This window comes from Barbus barbus (assembly GCF_936440315.1).
Source record: "Barbus barbus genome assembly, chromosome: 32".
Lineage (NCBI taxonomy): Eukaryota > Metazoa > Chordata > Actinopteri > Cypriniformes > Cyprinidae > Barbus > Barbus barbus.
In genome coordinates, this window is record NC_136760.1 from 4,236,606 (window position 1) to 4,259,245 (window position 22,640).

Genomic DNA, 22,640 nt, shown 5'->3' on the forward strand with positions numbered 1-22,640 from the left:
GTGGAATACTGAATCCGTTTTTGTGCAAGTGAGATGAGTAAATGTTGACATTTAGTCTAGAACTACAGTAACATCATGATCACACAGGGCACACAACATCTCTGCACTTAATAAATGGGACAACAAAGTAACTGGCGTTACTTACTTGAAAAATAACTCTGATATTTTCTTGTAAATTAAAAAGTAGCATGTTACATTCCTAGTTACTTGGAAAAAGTAATCTGATTACGTAACTTGTGCTACATGTAATGCGTTACCTGCAACACTGCTTACTAAAGCAATAAATTATGCATAATTACATGCAACTACCTCTAAACCAAACCCTAAAATATGTATAATACACTGTACGTAAATGTATAATTACACTGTAACAAAGACACGTTAAAATAAAGTATAAATAAAACAATTGATATACGGTATTGGTCTACCAAAATAATTTAAATTATTGCCTTTAAATTTTTAAAACGTATGTTTATATCATGACAAATACTGATAATTCGGACTGTCACTAAAAAGAATCAGATAATGAAGCAAAGCTGATTTGTGCTGATTTTTTGTAATTTATTTGTTTGTCAATGGACGAACACCTCCTAATATTACATCACAATATAGCAGCTTGTTGTATTAGATGGTCAACGGAGATCATCTGTTCTGGCTCATGGAAAGGATGGATTGGTTCACATCATCTTGTCAGTCAAACCCAGAACTGAATACTCCAGAGACCTGGATTTCAGTCAGAGCCATAAAGCACCAGCTGTCTGACAGACAAACAACGTGGCAAAAAAAAAAAAAAAAAGATTCCAGAGACAAATACATAAATAAATACAATCCCAAAACAACATCGGAGAAATGGTTATGGACAACGGAATTAGCTTTGCTGACACGGTCATGGAAGTACACTTTCAAAACGAACAGTATTGTTACATTCGAGCGACGAGGTGAGTTCTGTTTCAAGCATACGTGGTTCAAAACTGAAATGGTCTTTGAACAAACATAAAAACATTGCGACAGTTGACTGTCAAGACCACTGATCGCAATGAAAGATTAAGGCACTGAGGAACATTAGATTATCCAAACGATAAACATCTTCTGTAGCTCTCAAAGTAAAGAATTAGTTCAAAAAATTAAAAATATATTCATAAACCTACTCTGACAGCATGTGGTGTTTAACAGGCGACTAGAAAAATGTAAGGCTGTACAAAACTGATTCTTGTTCCTTCCAAACAGAAAAATGCACTATTTATATTTTGTCAAATTGCTTACTTGAGTTAACAAAAAACAGCTTGAAAAGATGGCTTTGTGCTTGTAAACAGGGGCAAAGATACTGAAGATACAAATAAATAACTTGGCATTTAGTTTCTTTTTGTTGCTGCAATGCAGGATTATGCTACGGGCCAATGCAAGCCCAATAACAGAAAATCACCAACATTGGTTTCTCCTAAAGCCATGATTGTTCTCAGCCCTATATGTGCTAAGTTTTACATCCAAAACCAATCCTGTGAGGACGTCACAGAGGAATGAGATACTTTGGATGACTGGTTTTGTTAATTAAAGGGATCCACTACAACGTCAGGCTTGTTTCGGCATTTTGGGCACATATTTGAGACCGACTTCCAAATATAGCACTTGCACATTAGTCAATCGGAGTCTATCCGTGTGTACTTCATGTGGCCCCAATGCAGCGATCGCCATGAGAAGGGCTTCTGGTAGCTGCGGGGGACGACGGCGGGAACATTGTTTTCCAGGTACCGGAAAAATCGGTACCACCATACATGGGTGATAAAGTTGGTCTGGGATGTCACTTTGAGAGCCTAGAAAAGATACAGATGTAGAAAGTTAAAAGAAACCATAAATGGGTTGACGCGGAAATCTGAATGGAAATTTTAGCATGTGTGGCGTACTTGTTGGTTGGCCATTGTGTGATACCACCAGAAGAGACGTGTGGTGATGAAGTAGGCCACAACAACATCAATCGTGTAGTGGTCATGAGCAAGAAGGATGCAAAACACTCCTATTGCACAAAGAGCCCAGCAGCCCCAGTGGTACCACCAGAACCTTCTAGGAGAATCTGTGAGGAGCAAGAAAATCAGGGGTCTTATAACGTAGAATTGTGAGTCTACCTAAATACACAACCAGTGAAATGAGGCAAGAAATAAGGCAAGGGTTGGCAACCTTTTGGGCATGAAGTGCCATTTTTAATTTTTATGGTTAACCACTGTGCCAATAAGCCTGTAACTTGACGCAAATAAAATGAATATATTTTGTCTGAAAACATTCTAGAGTAATATTTATGTTGTTTTGTTAGAAAAGGAATATGTAGGTTTCATGATTTCTACAGTATACAAGTTCAAAGACATTAAAATCTCAATGGAATTAATACACATACACATAATTCTCAAATTATATGTTCTTATAAATTTCACATGATATATTAAAATTTCCTTTGAGTCTTTTTTTACGTTATATTTATGGGCTTTTATGCCTTTAATGGACAGTACAGTAGAGAGTAGACAGGAAAGCATTGGGTGGAGAGAGGGGATGGGCAAAGGACCTCAAGACGGGATTCAAACTCGGGTCGCCACGAGCACAGTTGCGCTATATGTCGGCACACTAACCACAAGGCTATTGGTGCAGACTTAATTTTTTTCTTGCATCACAGCGTGTTTCCTGTTTCTCGTAATAATGCAGTAACAATAAAAACTACACTATATTTGTATAATCACTCATCTGTGAGGAAATATAATAAACCAACACTTGTGCTTCAACTGTCCACTAGGAGACGGTGTTGTCTCAAGTCAGTGTGAGTTACTCACATTCCTTCATGAAGAGATAAGTGAGGGTGAGCATGACCGTGTGGCCGCTGTACAAGTAGTCTCCACACATGTTATGAGAACCCGTGATGCTCAGACCTCCTCCTGCAATCATTTTCATCACCCGCCGCATCTGAGATTCCCAGTCACCATACAGCTGCCAGAAACAACGAACAAGCATTAGCATCATGACATTCTCCTAGAATTCCTTGAAACCTGTTTTCATACTCTGCTTGTTCCATTTTGTTTCTACAAACTCAGCATGTGTTCATGTTGACAGCAAATAAGCCCTTTGAGACTCAACATAAAAGCAAAAAATGGCTCCCAGAAAACAAAGTTCTTGGTGTTTTTGTCTGGGCTTTCTTACAGCAACTGCGTTCAACAGGAAAACAGGTTCTAACAAGAGTGAAAGAGTTGCTGGGCTTGATAATAAGTGTTTCCTGCAGGTCCCGTGGTGTGGATTTCCTGCCTTGCATCTCATCGACCATATTGAGTCTCTCTCTCTCTCTCTCACACACACACGCGAACACACACACACACACACAGAGAGTTGTGAAATGATCAACAGTGGACTGTCGGCATGGTAACACTAGAGAAGTTACTCTCTAAACAATCATTTAATTTCACAATAATTTTACTCATTTTTCCGGTACGTGCAGATTTTGTCCAGAAAGAGGGCCACTGATGGGGAAAATAGTTCCTTATTTTTTTTCTATGAAGAAAATTACACATTTTCAAAAGATTCCACTATTTGACATTTACTTCCTTTATTTTCTTATTTAAACCTTAAATTACGCAACACAATTTTCAGTTAAATGGGTAGTTGATTTTGATGTCACTGTTTTAAGGTTAGTTAGTGTGTAATGTTACTGTTTGAGCATAAACAATATTTGCAAAGTTATGACGCTGAAAGTTCGGAGATATTGTCTTTCAAAATTATGGCAATTTAATGCCTACAGTTATGGCTGGTAGGGACTACAACGAGATACTTTCCGGGTTGGTGACATCACAAACCCTGAAATTTACACAAACCCCACCCGCAGGAACATGCAACAAAGGGAGCTTTAGAGAAGAGGAAGAGTTGTTGCCATGGCGTCAAAACTAGGGGTGCACGAAAAAAATCTATTTATATGAATCACGATTTTGTCTTCTAAAGATTCTAATTAATTCACAAGTTTCAAAATCAATGTTTTAAAGAAGCAGTTCTTAATCCTGTTCCTTGCGTCCCCCTGCTCTGCATCTCTCGCTCTCATCTGATTCAGATCATCAGCTCATCAGCTCCTTCAATGAACTGTGTTCCAATTATACAATTTATGTGTATAGACAGATATTTTTCACATAGCTATGAGAAGCGTTAAACATGTGTACGTGGTTGTTGTTGTAGCGAGCAATACTAGCAATAAACATCCTCTTCACTAATATTCGCTGGGTCTCATACGGGCTCAAATTGATAAGCAATATTGACAACACCATTGTTTAGAATACAACCAGGGCACATGCCACTGATGTGAGGGGCGTGATGTTTCTGAGCGAATCACAACACACTGGGCCAGCTAACCAATCTGAGCCCACTGCGGATTTATGAGGATCATATCATTTAGGATCATAGGATTATATCATTTAGGATCATAAACAATCTGAACAGCAAATTTCAAGGTTAAAAACAGGAAAATAGACCCAATCTCTATTTGTGTGGCGAGACTTTAAAAAAAGACGTAAATACTTTGCATATTTTAATCAACCCTTGCATGATGTTAATTCTGGGTACAATTATAATGTTCAAAAATAAATAAATAAAAATAATAAAATAAGTAAACTAATCAGGTAAAAACTAATAATACTTTTAACACAGTACATGTCAAAAATTACTAGTCTGATTTTTAAACTTTTTTTTCATTTAATGGGAATAAATGTTTTATGCATTTAATTGTTTGTTGATTGATTGATTTGGACTTAAAGGTAGGGTTTTGATTACCAGCAAATATCACATGTACGGAATTCTAAAAACGTATGCTGTCAACACAGTGTACATTTAATCTAAAAGCGTAAATCTAAAATGTAAAAAGAAACTGATCTCATTTTTTTTTTCTGTCTTAAACCATGAAATTTGCAGATCAAACGGACTTGCTAGCATCACGATCTTAATAGAAATTTCATAAGCAACTTTGCAGACATGTTCACAACCCTAAAAATATTATTTAAACAATATTTGGTTCACGTTAAAGCAAAGAGAACATAATATCATTCGATTAATTCAAATTTTTTACAGTAATGAGAATAATATGGTCTTGCAAGACGGTAATGATCATAAGCAAAACTTGTGCTTAATTGTTATGAAAATATTATTTGAACAATATTTTATTCATAAAATCAGTAAATATAAGAAAATATCATTAACATTTTTCCATTAGAGTAATGAGAATAATATTTTGTTGGATTAACAATAATTTTGGTGAAATCGTGCTGAAATTGTCCTAGTGAAATGATCATAAAAATGAACATATTATTCATATAACAGTAATTAGAAAAATAATATTTGGGTTTAGAGTTAGGTTTAGGGGTGGACCTCCATGCTTATGTTTTTTCCTTAACACCCCCCCCCCCCCCAAAAAAAAAACAAAAAACCAAACAAACATACATTTCCATATGAATCCCACCACACAAATTCATATGAAATTACCATTTTATAAAATTTTAGAGTTACTTTTTCTCATGAGATGGAGTTGGCAGATCCCATAAAAGTAATGCAAATTAAAAATTGAGTAAAAAAAAAATTTAAAATTAAATACAGTCTTTCTGACACTCTATCCCCCCCGTGTCTTCCTCAATATAAATGCTTTGCCAGAGCATATAGAAGGAAAAACAAATGAAAATAGCACATTTTCCATGAACAGCTTCTCCGTGCAATGTGAAATATGTCCCTTTGTGACCTCTGCACTGAGGACATTTATAGAACATTCACAAATACTTCACATCAACTGCTCAAAACATACATGGTCACCTCAACTATCCTGTTACACTACACTTCCAACAACTCATCACATATGAACAAATAACATTCTGTAATCTTTCCCAAAAATTAAACATTATACAAGTACAGTAACGATCATTAAAAGGAGCCAGGACAATTACATAGTCTATGCCTGAACATGCGAATCACGAACAAGTTTTTAATGACACTTCTATTTTTACAGCTTTAAAGGGAGTCGCTATCTCCTTATATTCTAATATTCTAAATATTTTGGGTGAACTATTGCTTTAAACCGGCCAACAAGCCTATATGTCGAACATTGCAAAATTAGTTGTGCTGATTATGAGTTTTAACAATGCTATAAAACAATATGGAAATGGGAAAAGAAAGTGAGATTTTGTTGTTTTTACCTTAGGAGAGCATTTGAAGTGCATGCCAGGCACTGGAAGAGTAGTAATGTACATGGTGATGCACCTGTAGAGGTAGAGCGTCCCAACTATGAAAAAGAAGCGTCGACCTACAATTGATCTGTGAAAGGAAGATGTTAAATATTTTAACCACAGTACTACCAGAGCGCATGTCCAAGCCAGTCACATTTTACATTTCACCCTAAAATTAACAGACGTAAGTAATTAGACTTGGTCTATTCTTTAAGGTTTTGAATTTTGAAGGTACAGTCACGACAGTTACGCACATTTTCCTGCCAAATTCTCATTACCATAATGTGACATCCAGGCATTTTACATGATGATTCTCAACGATGATTCATACAGGGAAATACAAAAATTCTTTATCGATATTTATAAAAAAAAAAAAAAAAATTGTATTATAATAATGAGAATACGTTTTTGCATTATGGTAATGAAAAATTAGGTAAAATTATGCTCAAGCGTCATTTAAATAATATTTTATTCATATTTATTTCATATTAAAGCAATGAGATCAACATTTTTCCTGCATTACAGTAATGAGAATAATACTGTCTTGCATTACGGTAAAAAGTAAAATTGTGCTTAATTAACATTAAAATATTATTTAATATAATTAAATATAGTAAATATAATTACATTTTTAAATTAATTTTAAATTTAATTGAATTTTTTTGCATTACAGTAACAAATACAATATTTCCTTTCATTGCGGTAATGATCATTTAAGTGAAAATTGTAGTTAATTATGAAAATATAATTTAAACAATATTTTATTTACAAAACATTATAAAAAACTATTATTTTTTTAATTACAGTAATGATATTTCCTTGGATTAATAATCATTTTAGTGAAAATTGTACTTTACTGTAATAAAAATATTTAATGTTATTCATGAAACAGTAATCAGAAGAAAATCTTTTTTTGCATTACCATAATATTTTAGTGAAAATTGTACTTAACTGTAACAAAAATATAATTTAAATAATACATTATTCCTATAACAGTAATCAGAAGAACATAGTTTACATTTTTTGCTTTACTGTAATGCAATAAATATTATTCTCATTACTATAATGCAAAAAATAAATTATATTTTCTTCTGATTGAATTTCATGAATAATATATTATTTTAATCATTTTCTTTGACAGAAGCACAACTTATTACTGTAATACAATAAACTATTGTCATTACTACAATGCAAAAAAATAATGATATTTTCTTCTGATTACTATTGAATTTCATGAATAATATATTATTTTAATAATATTCTGTGACAATTAAGCACAACTTATTACTGTAATGCAATAAAATATTATTCTCATTTAAGTTAAAATGCTTAACTGTCATGAAAATAATGTCAAAGTCTAAAAATTCTCCTTGCTGTCTTTAAGCACATTAACTTATGTATTTCTTTTGAATTTGTGGCAAAATATGCCTGGGACATTATAGGATTTATGAGAATCACCTACAAACAGGATTCATGCAAGACTCTCAAATGATTCACATACACAGTGTGTGCTACTTAGAAAACTCACTTATGTTTTAAGAGACTCAGCTGTATAATCCACAAGACCATCAGAATCATTCCGTTGATCTCGCATATAGTGAAAGCCCACTCCACTCGATCAAAAAAGTCAAAGAACTTGTCAGGGAGCGGTGGAGATGCCTCCTTAGGAGGCACACGTTCATGGACCACAGAAATAATGACGGTGGTCAAGACGAAGCAGCATAAGGCATAGATAAGAGCCACGGCGGTCTTTCCCCACTCAGGAGGGAACTGCGGAGAAGATAGCTCTGGAATGGGAATCTGCACCAGTTCCTTGTGGAAGCCATTCACTATGCCATTCCGGTGAGCCTTTCCGGCACTCTCAGCATTCCCATTATGATTCAACTCCATGTGCCCATTGGCATGTCCGTTCTTGTGGACATCAATATGATGCTCGATCTTAAGAGTCTCAATCTTTTCCAGGAGCAGACGACCACCGTCTGACGTGACCCTGGAGAGGGGTGACCTCTTGAAGTCATCCGTCGTAAGACTTAACAAAGCCGGTCCATCGTAGTTTCGTAATGGTTCTAAGTATTCCTGCAGGCCCTGATCAGTCAGCCAGAGCGAGACCTCCTCTTCTGACCACGATGCTACTTTATTCATATCAGCCCTTGAGCTTGTAGAAATGTAATGGAGAATCCGACATAGGCACACACTGCTATGAAACACGAAGTCCTTATCTGACCATGATCATGACATGTGAAGGGCGTTGGGGAGGAACGGCTCACAATTTCCAGACGTTTAATTCAAATATGACGCACAACTACAGCCTCTTCATAGATGTCTATCCTGTAACCCGTAACACAAAAGACAAAAGTGCATTACTCAGAAAGCACTCTACATTCTGTTTTCAAAGGCATACAAAGCATGTACGCACACAATTTAAGATTAATTTAATTTATGGTTGAGACACTATAATAGATTGTGTTAATGTTTTAAATTTGATTTTGTTTATATTTTATGCTTTCATGTTCATTTTAATTAAAGTTGTTGCAACTTCTATTAGTTGTTATTATTTTTAAATATCTGTATAGTTTTTAATAATTTTAATTAGTTTGTTAACTACATGAAATAAAATAAGTTTACCTTTTTTATCTCTTATTTTATGTAACATTTAATTCAAGTAACAGGATTTTAGCTTTAGTTCACCGTGCTTTACAATTATATTTATTAAAAATGTGTGCATTTTATTTTCTTAAAAATACACTTTAGTATAGGGACCAATTCGCACTGTAAACTAGTTGCTTATTATTAACATATTGGCTGATAGGCACTAATAAAACACACATTCTGCATAACTGTATTCTACATTTCAAACTTGACAACTACCTATTAATAAGCAGCAAACTAGTTTATTGAGGCAAAATAGTTAATGGTTTGTTAATAGCGAGAATTGGACTTTAAAGCAAAGTGTGACCATATTCATTTTGTAAAGAAATTCATATTTAGCCATACTTTATTAAATCTACAAAACTAATTTCAAGCATTTAAAAATAAATCTTTAGAATCTAGCATTAGAAATGAACTAGTATACAGTTTTCAATGAATATCTGCTAAATACATTTTTTTTTTAAATCTGCAAAACTTAATTTAAAGCATTTGAGAATAAAGCTTTAGACCTTAAATATCTTGAAGATGAGAAATAAATGTTTTGACTAGTTTTTACAGGTATATGATAGCAAATGCATGAAAACAGTTCAAACAGAGGTATACGCGATATGACAAAAACACACAATGGTTAAAAAGCACGTGTAACGTACTCACGAGTTTCCTTCAGAGTTTAGCATAATTTCCAGTCACAGCAGAAACTCCTTAAAAGAAACTTTTCCAAACTACACAACATCGGAGCCATAGAGTCAACAGTGAACCGCTAGAACCGCCTGCTATATTTAATCTTGGTGTATTTACAGAAAGAAGCACATTTAGTTCTCCGAACGTCTGCGAGCTGGAGCAGAAACACACTGATCAGGACCACATGCATCGTCTGACTGCAAGAATTCCAGGAGCTCTTGAGAGTTTCCATGGGTGTGGCAGGACTGTTTACATTACAGCAGTAGGGAGAAAGGAACTATCTATCACGTACAACATCTGGTTTGCATTAGTGAGGATGTCTGCCAGGAGTTCACTGGTTACCCCTACATAAAGATCGTTTTGAGCCTGTGAAAAACTTTACCAAAACTCTATCTAGTGCTTGCCCAAGTAAAACTCCAGGGCATGTTGCTATGCAGTTGCCAAAGTGTTCAAGTTGAGTCAAAAAAACCTACCCTAAGTTTCTATGAAAAGGGTCTTCAAGCTTTTTCATTAGTTTAAAAATAACAACAGTCTGTTTGAAATGTACACAAGAAATAATGGGAGGGGTCTTTATTTCTACAACGGCATACACTTGCAAGAGCCTCGCTTCCTGTAACAACTTGTTGCTGACTGCGAGCTATACTACACAGAAGTTGTTACAGCCATGAAAAACCCTTCCCCATTTTGGAGAAAACAGCAGTATAAACATATGATAAGATTAGGGGTAAAGAGAAGTGCAAATGATTATGCAATTCAAATCAAATTAAAATAAAATGAATAAAGCTCATATGCAAAAATTATATCAGAGTGTAACTGTGGTTTCCCGTGTCATTTTTCACGCCTACAAGCAACCGAATATGAAATCACTAATCAAGCCGAGTAAGATCAACACATTAAGACAATTATAGCTTTATCACCTCTTTTATTACTCCGCTACTCAGAATTTTTCATTCTGATTGGTCATAGCATATAGAGCATATTTTTTGTTAAACTCTATATTAGACTGTAGCAATCTTTTTGTCATACATTATCTTGTTTCACTATGGTTTACTACTGACTGTAGTAAAATATGGCCTGGGGGGGGGGGGGGTATTAATCTATACATTTGTGTTAATGTATATGTTGAGCATAAAACATTTGAGTTATGCAATACTGATAACTTTAAAACAAGTTGTAGCAAAGAACGTTGTTTGAAAGAACATGAAAATGTTAAGAGATATTAAAGCTGCACTGGTGAGCGTGACAACCACACACCGCAGTTACAGGATACTACTGGTGGTGGCTGAAAAAAACAAAAAAGTGTGGATAGAGGGACAAGAATTGAGTACAAACCTTTTTTTTTTACAAAATAAATAACAACTTAGCAACTAAATATGGAAACATGAGGGGTATGTCAGCCCATAAAATTGGATTAAGTAAAAATTGTCTTTGTATTCTGTCTTACAATTTGATCACTGAATCATTAATTTCTCTTTCCCAATTCATTACTCACATCTCACCCTCAGCCTTTTTTTCGCAGGGGATTTATTAGAGCTGCTATAGGGGATTATAATTATTTTGATGAGTTAATCTAATAATTATTTGAATGATTAATTGACAAACTGTTGATAATTTTGGCAGATTGATCATTAGGCTTATTATTTAGCTTTTGCAATTCATTAAAATACTGAGTTATGTTCTATACATATTCATATACAAATAGAGCAGAAAAACAAGTTATAATAACTTGTGACACTGATACTGTTTTTTTCATGTTTAATACTGTAAAGCTTAAAAACAAGTGCGTTTTAACCCTGTGCATCAATAAAATAAAAGTTACACTTAGGTCCATAGTGGACAAATGTCCATGTCAAATTTTTTTTTTAAAGAAGACCCATGGCAGATTATTGTTGAAGTAAACAAAAGTTTAAAAAGTGAAACCAAAAAAAAAAGTTATACAGGTTTAAGTTTATGAAAATGATTTATGAAGAATATTTTATATGTTATTTTATGAATATTTTATATATGAAACATGTTGAACTCTAAACCTGCTAGAAAATCAAAGCAAGTTGTGTTCCAAATTTGTGGTTGATATCTCAAAAAATGAGCTTTCAGTAAAATTTTGTTTGGGCGCAGTACCACATTTTTCCCATTAGATGCCAGCAAAACTCTGCTGGTGCACACACAGTACTTGGATTTGTGATTTGCAGTAGAGTTTCTCTCTCTCAATTTTTACAAGAACACACTCAATTTTTTTTATGACACACATACAAACCACACTCTGACATCTATACCAACACACCCACACAATTATAGCTGCATTATTTATCCAATTGGCTCTATAATACGCAGAAGCAGAAAACAGGAATAAAGCGAGTATTTGCTTTATAGACCCTTTATAGACCAAACCTGAAAAAATGGCACCACCAAGCCTTGCCAACAGAATGAAAGCCTATTAACAACAATTGCATCATTTTACAGTTAAACGGCACTGCGATTAAAAACAGCAGTTTTAATGGGTTTCAATGGGGACATTTTTGTCCAAAAGGTGCTGAGTGTAACAATTTTGTGTACTTAGTGTAAAATAGATTTATTAAAGGAAATGGAATATTAAAATTCCAATAAAAATACACACCTGAGCCAAAATTTATGCAATTAGCATTAACACAGACAAAATTATCAAAAAAAAAAAAAATGGACAAAAATGTCCATAAGGGTGCACAAGGGTTAAAGCAATCTATTGCATACAGTGTAATCGTGACATGACTTTAATGGAGTGCCAACTGCAGAGCTTATGCAAACATCGATACTATCAGATTCTTTCTTAACTTCTGTTTTCTCTTGTTGTCATTTTTATTGTGTGTTTGTTTTGCAATATACATTTACTGATTCAGTTTCGTGTGCACGCCTCATAAGTGCAACTATTTGACAACAGAAATATTTTTCAACAATTTTGTCTATTGTTGGCATTGTCAATAATATTTAAACTAATTGTTTCAGCCCTAGGCTTTACAAGCACTTATTGGCTCATTTTACTGGTCAAAAAAAGAGCAAAGTGCAGAGCGGGTATATTTATCTTTCTTGGGAAATCTAATTAAACTTGGCTCAGTTAATTTCTTTGTAAGTTATATTGCTTTCCATGTTCAAGGATGTAACATTGTTTCAATTTTAACAGGTGAGTTTCTGTCTTACTAGATCTATAATTAAGCATTTAGATGTTTTCACAAAGCGACCCTACTACAGTGTCAGTGAAATCCACAATAAGTGCTGTAAAGTTGTTAACATGATTGATTAGTTCAAAAATCAGAGGTGACCTGGCTAAACATTTAACTAGGCTGTCTTTCCCTATAAAAACTGATCCATTCTCCGTACCTCTTGTCCTCTGTTGGATCGCGGGATATAGAATATACATATATATTGATACAATTGTTCAACATTCAAAACAATGCAAGGGTATAACAATATATCGTGACACAATATACCAAACAAGAGATGGTAAAAAAAAAAAAAATGTAAAAACTGTAACTTGAATGCAATGTAAGTCGCTTTGGATAAAAGCGTCTGCTAAATGCATAAATGTAAATGTAAAATGCAAATCTATAGTGGATAGCGACAATATTGTGTACCAAAAATGAAAGCATTTTGAATTTTATTTTTACGTTAGGTCAAGTAAGATTTATTGTCTTTCTTCTACAGTATATATGTTGAAACATGGCCTACAGTGGAGAGAAATGCTGTAGCTACCTCTGCGGTAAAAGTTTAAACAAGTATAAAACTACACATAGACAACCTACTGAAAGGAGTAGGCTAATCTAATTATACAAATAGGCTACTATAATCAAACTAGTTTAAGTTCAGGTGAGCTTTATTGTGATTCAGCTATATAAATGTACCAAAATATAATCTAAACATTAATATCCCTTACGAAAATTAGCCATGGTTTTACTAAATAAATACCATGGTATTTGTAGTAAAGCTGCCTATATTGAAATGGTAACCTGCAAAAAAAACATGGTTACCACACTTTTACAATAGTAAAAACAATTTGAATTTTCATAAGGGACAACATAGTTTATTATATAGTAATATACATGCCTTGTACAACATTTAAAACTAAAAGTGGCCTGTAAGGAGATATTTCATATTTCAACCAATATACCAGCAGATTTTATTCTGACAATAGCCTGTTTGGAAAAATTCAACTAAAATTATGTAGCTTTTTATATATGGCCGAGCAACATTTTAACTCCTGAATTTAAGAATAAAAGGCTACCGCCTTTAAAATGCAAACGTTGGTCATCTGAGTCACTCCTAGAAGAGTCCTCGCTGTCCAGAGTGTGTCTTCACCCGCGTAGCACGCTGTTTATTAAACCACTGGTTATTAAAATGATGAATTTAGTATTATATCAGCGTGATCCTATCACTTGATCCTTCTCCCCAATTGACAGGACAAGAGTGACACCAGAAAATAAATATTCATCATTTTGCTAAGCTAAAAAATACGTAATTATTTTAAACAAATGATTGCACACATCATTTAAAAAAAAAAAAAAAAGTTTTAGATATTGCACTAAATAATGTGATTTGTTTTCATTTTTTTTATTAATAATTAATGACCTCTTGGGTGATATTACTATATTTGATACTAAATTAAATTGTCTAAGCTTTCATTTTTCGTACACAATATTGTTGTTATCTATTATACATTTGCATCGTTTTGAATGTTAAACAATTGTATCAATATATATCAATATATATGTATATTCTATATCCCGCGATCCAACAGAGGATAAGAGGTACGGAGATTGGATCAGATTTTATAGGGAAAGACAGCCTAGTTAAATGTTTAGCCATGTCACTCCTGATTTTTGAACTAATCCATCATGTTAAAAAAAGTCGTGACGTATTGTCAAGTATGGTGACCCATACTCGAAATTGGTGCTCTGCGTTTAACCCATCCAAGTGCACACACACAGCAGTGAGTAGTGAACAAATGCACACACACACACACACACACACACACCGTGAACACACACCCGGAGCAGTGGGCAGCCATGCTGCAGCGCCCGGGGAGCAGTTGGGGGTTCGGTGCCTTGCTCAAGGGCACCTCAGTCGTGGTATTGAGGGTGGAGAGAGCACTGGACATTCACTCCCCCCACCTACAATCCCTGCCGGCCCGAGACTCGAACCCGCAACCTTTCGATTACGAGTCCAACTCTCCAACCATTAGGCCACGACTTCCCCCAAGTGGCCTAATGGTTGGAAATCTTAACAACTTTAACAACTTTACAGCACTTGTTGTGAATTTCACTGACACTGTAGTTGGGTCACTTTGTGAAAACATCTAAATAGTTAATTATAGATCTAGTAAGACAGAAACTCACCTGTTCCCCACTCATATTGGTCTGAAAAGGTAAAGAGGTGTTTCAGGTCTCGGGAGACGAGCGTAAATTGACCAACAGCGCCATCTGCTGTTTTTGGAAAAGAAAGTTGCTCAATTGCACATGTGAGAAAATCAGCCTGTCGCATTTGTGAGAAAATCAGCCTGTCGCATTTGTGAGAAAATCAGCCTGTCGCATTTGTGAGAAAATCAGCCTGTCGCATTTGTGAGAAAATCAAGCTAAGTTTCCTCATAAAAAGGCAAATGAGTCTCACAGTTGTAACACACAATACATATATTTGTCCATACCTCTGCATTTTCTCTCAAAGAGTTTGGTATTTGAAAATCACTTTGCGTTTGTTTGAAAGTCGAGTTTTTCTTTGCAAAGCAGATTGTGTTTATTTGCAAAACACTGGATTTGTTTGATAAATATTGGCACAAAAATCGCTCCATACATGTTGTTTTGAATGACACGTATATAGAAGCCTCTCCTCCACACACAGAGGGGTATAAAATAACAAAAAAACAAGTGAAGATAACCAGGCTGAGAATGTGACAGTTAACGCCAAACAACAGATGCAACCACTAACTAAATGACTTAATAAAGTGCACAAGACTGATTTAGTCGGTCTTTATAGTCATGTCAATAGACGTATCTGCAGATGTCACGCGAGTTACATTAAGTGCTTTGCAACCTCTAAGAAACCAACTATAGTCTAGGACTGTGGGAGGAGTTTCTAGGGCCTTCAGATATTATTTCTAAAACTCCTAATGAGTAACCCATTTAAACAAGCAAACAATCTGTGGTCAAACCCAAGGATGAAAACAAACTATGAGTACAAACCAAACCACAAACCAAATTTCAGTTGCCAATACAAATGATAACATCAAAGAAAAGTTTTTAGGTTTGAATTTATAGTTTTATTAGAAAGAATTGCATTGTCGTTCTAACAGCACAAACTAAGTCCATAACAACCATCATCATTAGAGCCAGTCACCTGCTCAAAGTCATGTAATCTCATGTGCTTCTTTGGAACATTAACTTGTTATGAGTAAAGCTGTACATTAACCGTATGCATTGCTTTTTGCAGAACAGAACTGCTCAGTTGCTCAATGACTATAACTGTGATCTAACTATATGCAAAACAATAATCTAGGTAACCATATACAGTGTTCAAACAACAACAAAAAAGTTCATGTATGATGAACTTAGAATTTTTAGTTGAATCAAATACATACAATTATTTGAAAACAGCATCTATGATGAGCATGTTTATATTTATGAATAATAGTATTCATTTTCATAAGTCTTTCTGATACAAGTATGACTTTTAACCTTAAAACATATTTAAAATTACGTTTTGCCTTTAATCCCAATAAATCATAAACAGTCTCTCAGAACAAGTGATTCCAGATTTCTCCCTACCTTGACGTCATCATAGAAAGAAAATCCACCCATTTGTGACGCTCTCTGCCCTATTAGCATAGACACAGCCCTGAGTGAGAAGCAGCAGTCCACCATTACTGTTTTCTTGCCGTAGCTGCTTATCATCACCAAAGAGGCATAACAAGTGTTGCATTTTGGGATGCTCAAACGAACACAGGAGTCTCCATAGACTTCCTTCATCTGAGTCGTTGAGGACACTATGGTTAAAGGGGTCACTGGATGCAAAATTCAATTTTACGTTGTTTGAACATAAATGTGTGTTGGCAGTCTGTGTACATTATCTACCCTATAATGATAAAAATCCACCTAGTGTTTTTTTTTTTATCCCCTTTCTTAAATCAAGCCATTCACAGCTTCTTGACTGTGTGACGTCAAGACCCAGGCCCCAGTCTTTAACATCCCTAATCAATACCAACGCTTCGTGCGCGAACGTCAGCTCCAGACAAAGTAAGCGCGTCATATTTTGTTTTCCAAATTGCCTTCCTATAAAGAGGTTCTTGGCACTCTTCAAGGCTAATGTTGCTAAAGCTACCATTGTCTCTGACTGTTTTCACTGATGCTGCCTTCACGTGCTACAAGAACGATCGTAAATTGGAATGTGGTAGTAAACAATTGCCTATGAAAGCAATGTGAAGTCGACCAGAGAGTTTCTGATATTTTCAGTTATTATTTTGATATTTTCAATTCTTCTCCACCTAGCATTATTTTGGAGAGTACCTCGATGCATTCGCGTGCTTTTATCTGAACGCAAACAAGGCAAAGCGCATGCGTGTTCCACCTCTGCAGCACCACGAGCATGCATTGTGGTGCATGCTCGTAAAAAAAAAAAAAAAAAAATATGGTAAAATGCCAGCAGCTGTGGTTGCTGGAATTTTACCGTAAAAGGTTTTACAGTTTTAACTTAAATTTACATTTAAATACAGTAATTTCATTAACTGATATAATGTTAATACACCAACCTATTGAAGTACTGAAATCTGTTTTGTACCTTTGTAATACATTGATAACCACCAAAAGCAGGTTGTGATGAGAAAGTCACAATGTATCAAAGCCCATCACAAGCAGCTTTTAAATATTAACATGTATAGCCTAGAAGGTGCACAGTGTCATTCACACAAACACTAAACACCATCGTGGTAATACACATGAAACTGGAATAATGCAATAAACATTAATTTAACAACATTAGATGTAACATACAACCCTAGTGTACATAACTGATAAGAAAAAAACTAAGAAGAAACAGTTATTTCTACAAAAAAAAAAAAAAAGTCAAATTTGATATGTAACGCAGGGAATTCTGGGAATGTCAATTTACGGTTATTCACTGTAAATATGTTCTTTTTCCACTTCCTACGGCTAATGCTACGGCATGCTACCGTAAAAATACATGTAATGTCCAATACAGTTTTTCACCGTATGTAGTAGGGGAACTTACCGTTAACCATTTAACAGGTTTTTACTGTTGCATTTTTACAGTCTTTCACAGTTAAATTTGCGGTTATTTTTTTAAAACTTCATAAAATTACCGTTGAACCACTGATGTCACATGCACTACTTTGTCAATGTTCTTGGTCCTTGAACATGGTAGGATTCTTTCTGTCGATGGAGAGTCAGAAAGCTCTGGGATTTCATCCAAATATTTAAATTTGTTTTCCGAAGATGAACAAAGGTCTTATGAGTTTGGAACAACATTAGGGTGAGTAATGTCAGAATTTTCATTTTTGGGTGATCTATCCCTTTAAACCTTTCTTAAAAAAAATTTTATTTTGTCAAAATCATATAAAACCAACGTTAATACAAAAAAGATGTTTACAAAAGTGCTGTAGTGAGTTTCTGTGTCATTCAGTGGTTTTACAAAAAAAAAAAAATCATGCAGCTTTAGCCTCATTTTACCCCATACAATGGCGCGCTTGTGAAGCTCAGACAGCGTGGATTTCGAATGCGGTTTTTTTTTTTTACATTTTATCAGCTCTTGCTTTCCCTGGGACTATTGTGAAAAAGGCCCGGCAGAGGTTGTACTTCCTTCGCCAGCTGAGGAAGTTCAACCTGCCACAGGACTTGCTGAAACAGTTCTACTCTGCCATCATTGAATCTGGTTCAACTCAGCTACCAAATCTGACCTCAGAAGACTACGGAGAGTAGTCCGGACTGCTGAGCGAATCATTGGTACAACCCTTTCTACTCTCCAAGGACTGTACTTATCCAGAGTGAGCAAAAGGGCTGGTAAAATCACTCTGGACCCCTCACATCCAGCACACTCCCTCTTTGAACTGTTACCATCTGGTCGACGCTACAGAGCTCTGAGCACCAGAACGACCAGACACAGGAACAGTTTCTTCCCTCAGGCAATCCATCTCATGAACACTTGAACTCTTAACAATAAGCATGAGACACACAACACTGTCATACTTTTTATTTTTATTTTTATTTTACACACATACTTATTACATTTCAAATTTGCACCTAACATACCAGTACATACTGAATTGTCTATTTTGTATATTGTGTTTGTGCTATTTGGTACATTGTCCATTTTTGTATATTTGTACATTATTATATTTTTTTTACTATCTGTGTTCTGTCCTATTGCTGTCATTCTGTCGCACTGTGGAGCTACTGTGACTAAACCAAATTCCTCGTATGTGCAAACATACCTGGCAATAAAGCTAATTCTGATTCTGATTCTGACAACACAGCACACCGTGTCAAATATAGTCACTCACAATAAAATGTGCTCCAACTTCACCCTCCATTTCCAGTGTGACAGATAGACTGGGGGTCAAAAAAGATTTTTTGGCAAATCTTTGTCTCATTTTGTAATCAGGCTACCAAAATCTTCAAAAATATCTACTGTTATAAATTGTTGTTAAAGAAAATAGTAGGTAGTAAACAATACTCTCAGTAATGGTAAGCTGTAAACAGACACTGATGAAGGCAAGGCAAGTTTATTTATATAGCACATTTCATACACAATGGTAATTTAAAGTGCTTTACATAAAATGAAGTAAAATAATCATAAAAAATAATCACAATAATAAAACCAGAAATGTAAAAATGTCTAAAATGATTTAAAAATTGATTTAAAATGAATTTAGAACAGTTAGAAATAAAAATGATTATACATAAAATACAGTGCAGTCAGTTCGGACGTACACATCTAGGTCATGACCTACACATGAGTTGAGTTTAATTTAACCTTAACTCATAAGTTATAGAATAACTGTAAAGTCACCAAAACTATCATGTAAAACATGCTGACATATGCGAATCATTGGGAATCATTTAACCAGACATCACCACATTATTCTCTCAACCAAGGTGCATTCTGGAATGCTTTTTAAACAGTATTGAAGGAGCTCACACACTTTTTGACTGCTTTCCCTATAAGTAAACCCTCCAATGTATTCATTTAATGAAGATAATTAAAGAAGAAAAGACCACACACAAGTTTAGGAAGTTGCTTCACTCTGTAATCCAGTTGCTTGGTTACTTAAAAAACATTCACTAACAGCAGCAGTGAATAAGTTACGTTTCAACAGAACTTACTCATACCAAGTGTTTGCAAAGCAGCTGCTATAACTACTGCTTATTTTATTGTAGAAACGATGCTAGTACTCATTTGAGTATGGCAAACACATCACACTTTCTTTAAGATAACATTCAAACTGGAACTTTCTGTAAAAAGGAACTAGGGCTGTGCGATTTGGGGGAAAATATAAAATTGCAATTTTTTTTACAGATATTGCGATTTGATTTGGGATTTTAAATTTGCAAAGTCAAGCTTCAGCTCAATATTGTCAATAATGTGCAGCACAGTATGAGTATCGTTACCCTGCTGAAGAAACAAACAAAAAAAACAATAGAAACCATCATAGAAATTCTTATACTTTCCATAAAACCCATTACAAAATTCCTTTTTGTTTTGGGCATTATTCCAAAAGGAATTACTAAATGGTGTTCTATTGGTTGCCATCTGCAAGATTACATCCCACCAACAAAATGCATCAAATACCAGTAGACACCATTATAGTTTACATTAAAACCAATACAATTCCCATTATAACCCTTAAGTAAAGTAAGTAAAGTCGTGACGTATTGTCAAGTATGGTGACCCATACTCGAAATTGGTGCTCTGCGTTTAACCCATCCAAGTGCACACACACAGCAGTGAGTAGTGAACAAATGCACACACACACACCGTGAGCAGTGGGCAGCCATGCTGCAGCGCCCGGGGAGCAATTGGGGGTTCGGTGCCTGGCACCTCAGTCGTGGTATTGAGGGTGGAGAGAGCGCTGGACATTCACTCCCCCCACCTACAATCCCTGCCGGTTGGGGACTCGAACCCGCAACCTTTCAATTACGAGTCTGACTCTCTAACCATTAGGCCACGAAGGGGGAAAGGGACGTTCCCTGCATTTAACCCATCCAGGTACACCTGGAGCAGCGGGCAGCCATCAATGCGGCGCCCGGGGAGCAGTTGAGGGGTTCGGTGCCTTGCTCAAGGGTCTCACCTCAGTCGTGGTTGCCGGACCTGAGACTCGAACCCACGACCTTCGGGTTACAAGTCCAACTCTCTATCCATTAGGCCACGACTGCCCCCTACAAGTCCACTACATGTTCTATTGTGTTTTGGGAGGGGTTCTAGAGTTGTTGTTTTTTTTTCCTGCAGGGAAGATTATAATGGTATTGCTACTTTTACCGAATTTCACAGGAAATATTAGTTTATTTTTTATAAATAAAGGACTGTATTTCTTTAGTCAGTTATTAAAGTATTACATGTTACACAGGCTGATTTATTCATTTTTAAATATTTGGGATTTTAAGAACAAGTGGGAAATGTGCTGAATGTTTAATTTCATCCAAGTGAAATTGGCAAGCAGTTAGACAATTTACATTCGTTTTAAACGCGGAGCCAAGCGCGAGTGGACACAGGTTGCGCGCGAGGGTCAGGCCTTGTCCATATTGCCAGATGCGCTCGTGAGAGACTTGCGGAGCAGAACCGGGTGCGAGACTGCAAGTATAAAAGTATGTGTGCGTGTAAAAGGAACCTGATAATGCAAGCTTGCAGATCAGATGATTTCATTAACCCATCTATTGAATTCAGACAGCCTTTGTTAACTGAGGTGGTTTTAAGTTACTTAACAGTTTCTCCTGTGCAAAGCAAACAAGGTGTGAGACTGAACAAAACTGCATCCCTCTAACTCCCACCGGTATTGTGTATCAGCTTTTTCACCTGCTTTATCTAGATTTATACAAGAATGGGGTCAGAAATGTTTTGAATTGCCTACTGAGTTTAAAAGATAAAAATGACAAATATTGTTATGATAACTGCAGCTGTAGCCACACAAAGGGCAAAACATGACATAAAAAATGACATTTCAGCAATTAAATAACTGTCCAAGTTTTTAGTTCCCTGTCGATACTTCACTCGTACTGCGTCTTGCTATAGACGCTATGGGAAAAAGCCTTTTTTTCTCCTGAACTGAAGCCTTTTTTAAATCACGCAGTGTTACTGCACGGCCATTGGTTCATGCAGTGTATTAAAAACCAACCAATGGCTCATCAGCAGAGCTGCACGAGCCTATGGCGATGAAGCCCGCCAGAGCCAGCCAGGATGGGTGGGGCCATCTGGCTATATATGCGGGCGCTTCGCCACAGGATCTTTAGATTAATTCTTCTCCAGCGACGACGATCATCCCTTCGCTGATCTATGAGAAGCCGCTCGCCATTGACGTGCCTCGCTGCAGGACAAAAAAAGCTGATTCAGTGACCTTAGCTGTCCCCAGCTGCTATCCGGTGAGTTCTAAAATAGCTAATTTCTAGTGACGTTGTTGCAAATGTCGCACTGCTCGTGCGGGGAATCCTGCACGATGCAGAAGGGCAGTGAGCGCGTCTTCTGTCTGGGAAATGCCCACACAGAGACTGCGCACTCGCTGACATGGAATGATCTCACTGAGAAGATGAGTCTCGCTCTTCACTGCTTGAGGAACACCTTCAATGAAGGCACGTTCCACTCTCCCGTTTCTCCTCCCTCAGCAAAACTAGGAGAATGAAACAACAGAGCCACGGAGCTGAGCAACCACGTTTGAGTGATCCCACGCCGGCACTAAGCCCGTGTGCTCACTCTCCCCGCAGGGCTCTGATCCGCCGGTGTGTTTACAAGTGAGAATTAGCGCCCTTCATAACTTTGAGCAGCTAAATGCTCTTAGACAGATCAGAGTAGAAAACTGTCACCTCTTATCGCTGACAGCTTTGTGTGTGCATCGCTCAAGCTGTGCTC

General features: G+C 36.0%; 1 protein-coding gene across 4 annotated transcripts in view; it reads right to left on the reverse strand.

Moving 5' to 3' along the window:
* Positions 1–22,640, reverse strand: part of LOC306852633 (phosphatidylcholine:ceramide cholinephosphotransferase 1-like) — a 34,151-nt gene continuing 11,511 nt past the window's right edge. Inside the window, exons 1-6 of one of the 4 annotated variants that reach the window (XM_079389628.1) lie at positions 9,521–10,037; positions 7,750–8,549; positions 6,192–6,309; positions 2,814–2,967; positions 1,902–2,068; positions 1–1,811 (exon numbers count right to left, since the gene is read on the reverse strand). In XM_079389628.1, the coding sequence (XP_079245754.1) occupies positions 1,638–1,811; positions 1,902–2,068; positions 2,814–2,967; positions 6,192–6,309; positions 7,750–8,363 (1,227 nt within the window). In that variant the 5' untranslated portion in view covers positions 8,364–8,549; positions 9,521–10,037 and the 3' untranslated portion in view covers positions 1–1,637. Of the gene's footprint in view, positions 1,812–1,901; positions 2,069–2,813; positions 2,968–6,191; positions 6,310–7,749; positions 8,741–9,520; positions 10,038–22,640 lie in introns of those variants that run through there. The other 3 variants (XM_079389629.1, XM_079389627.1, XM_079389630.1) reach the window with 3 other exon arrangements.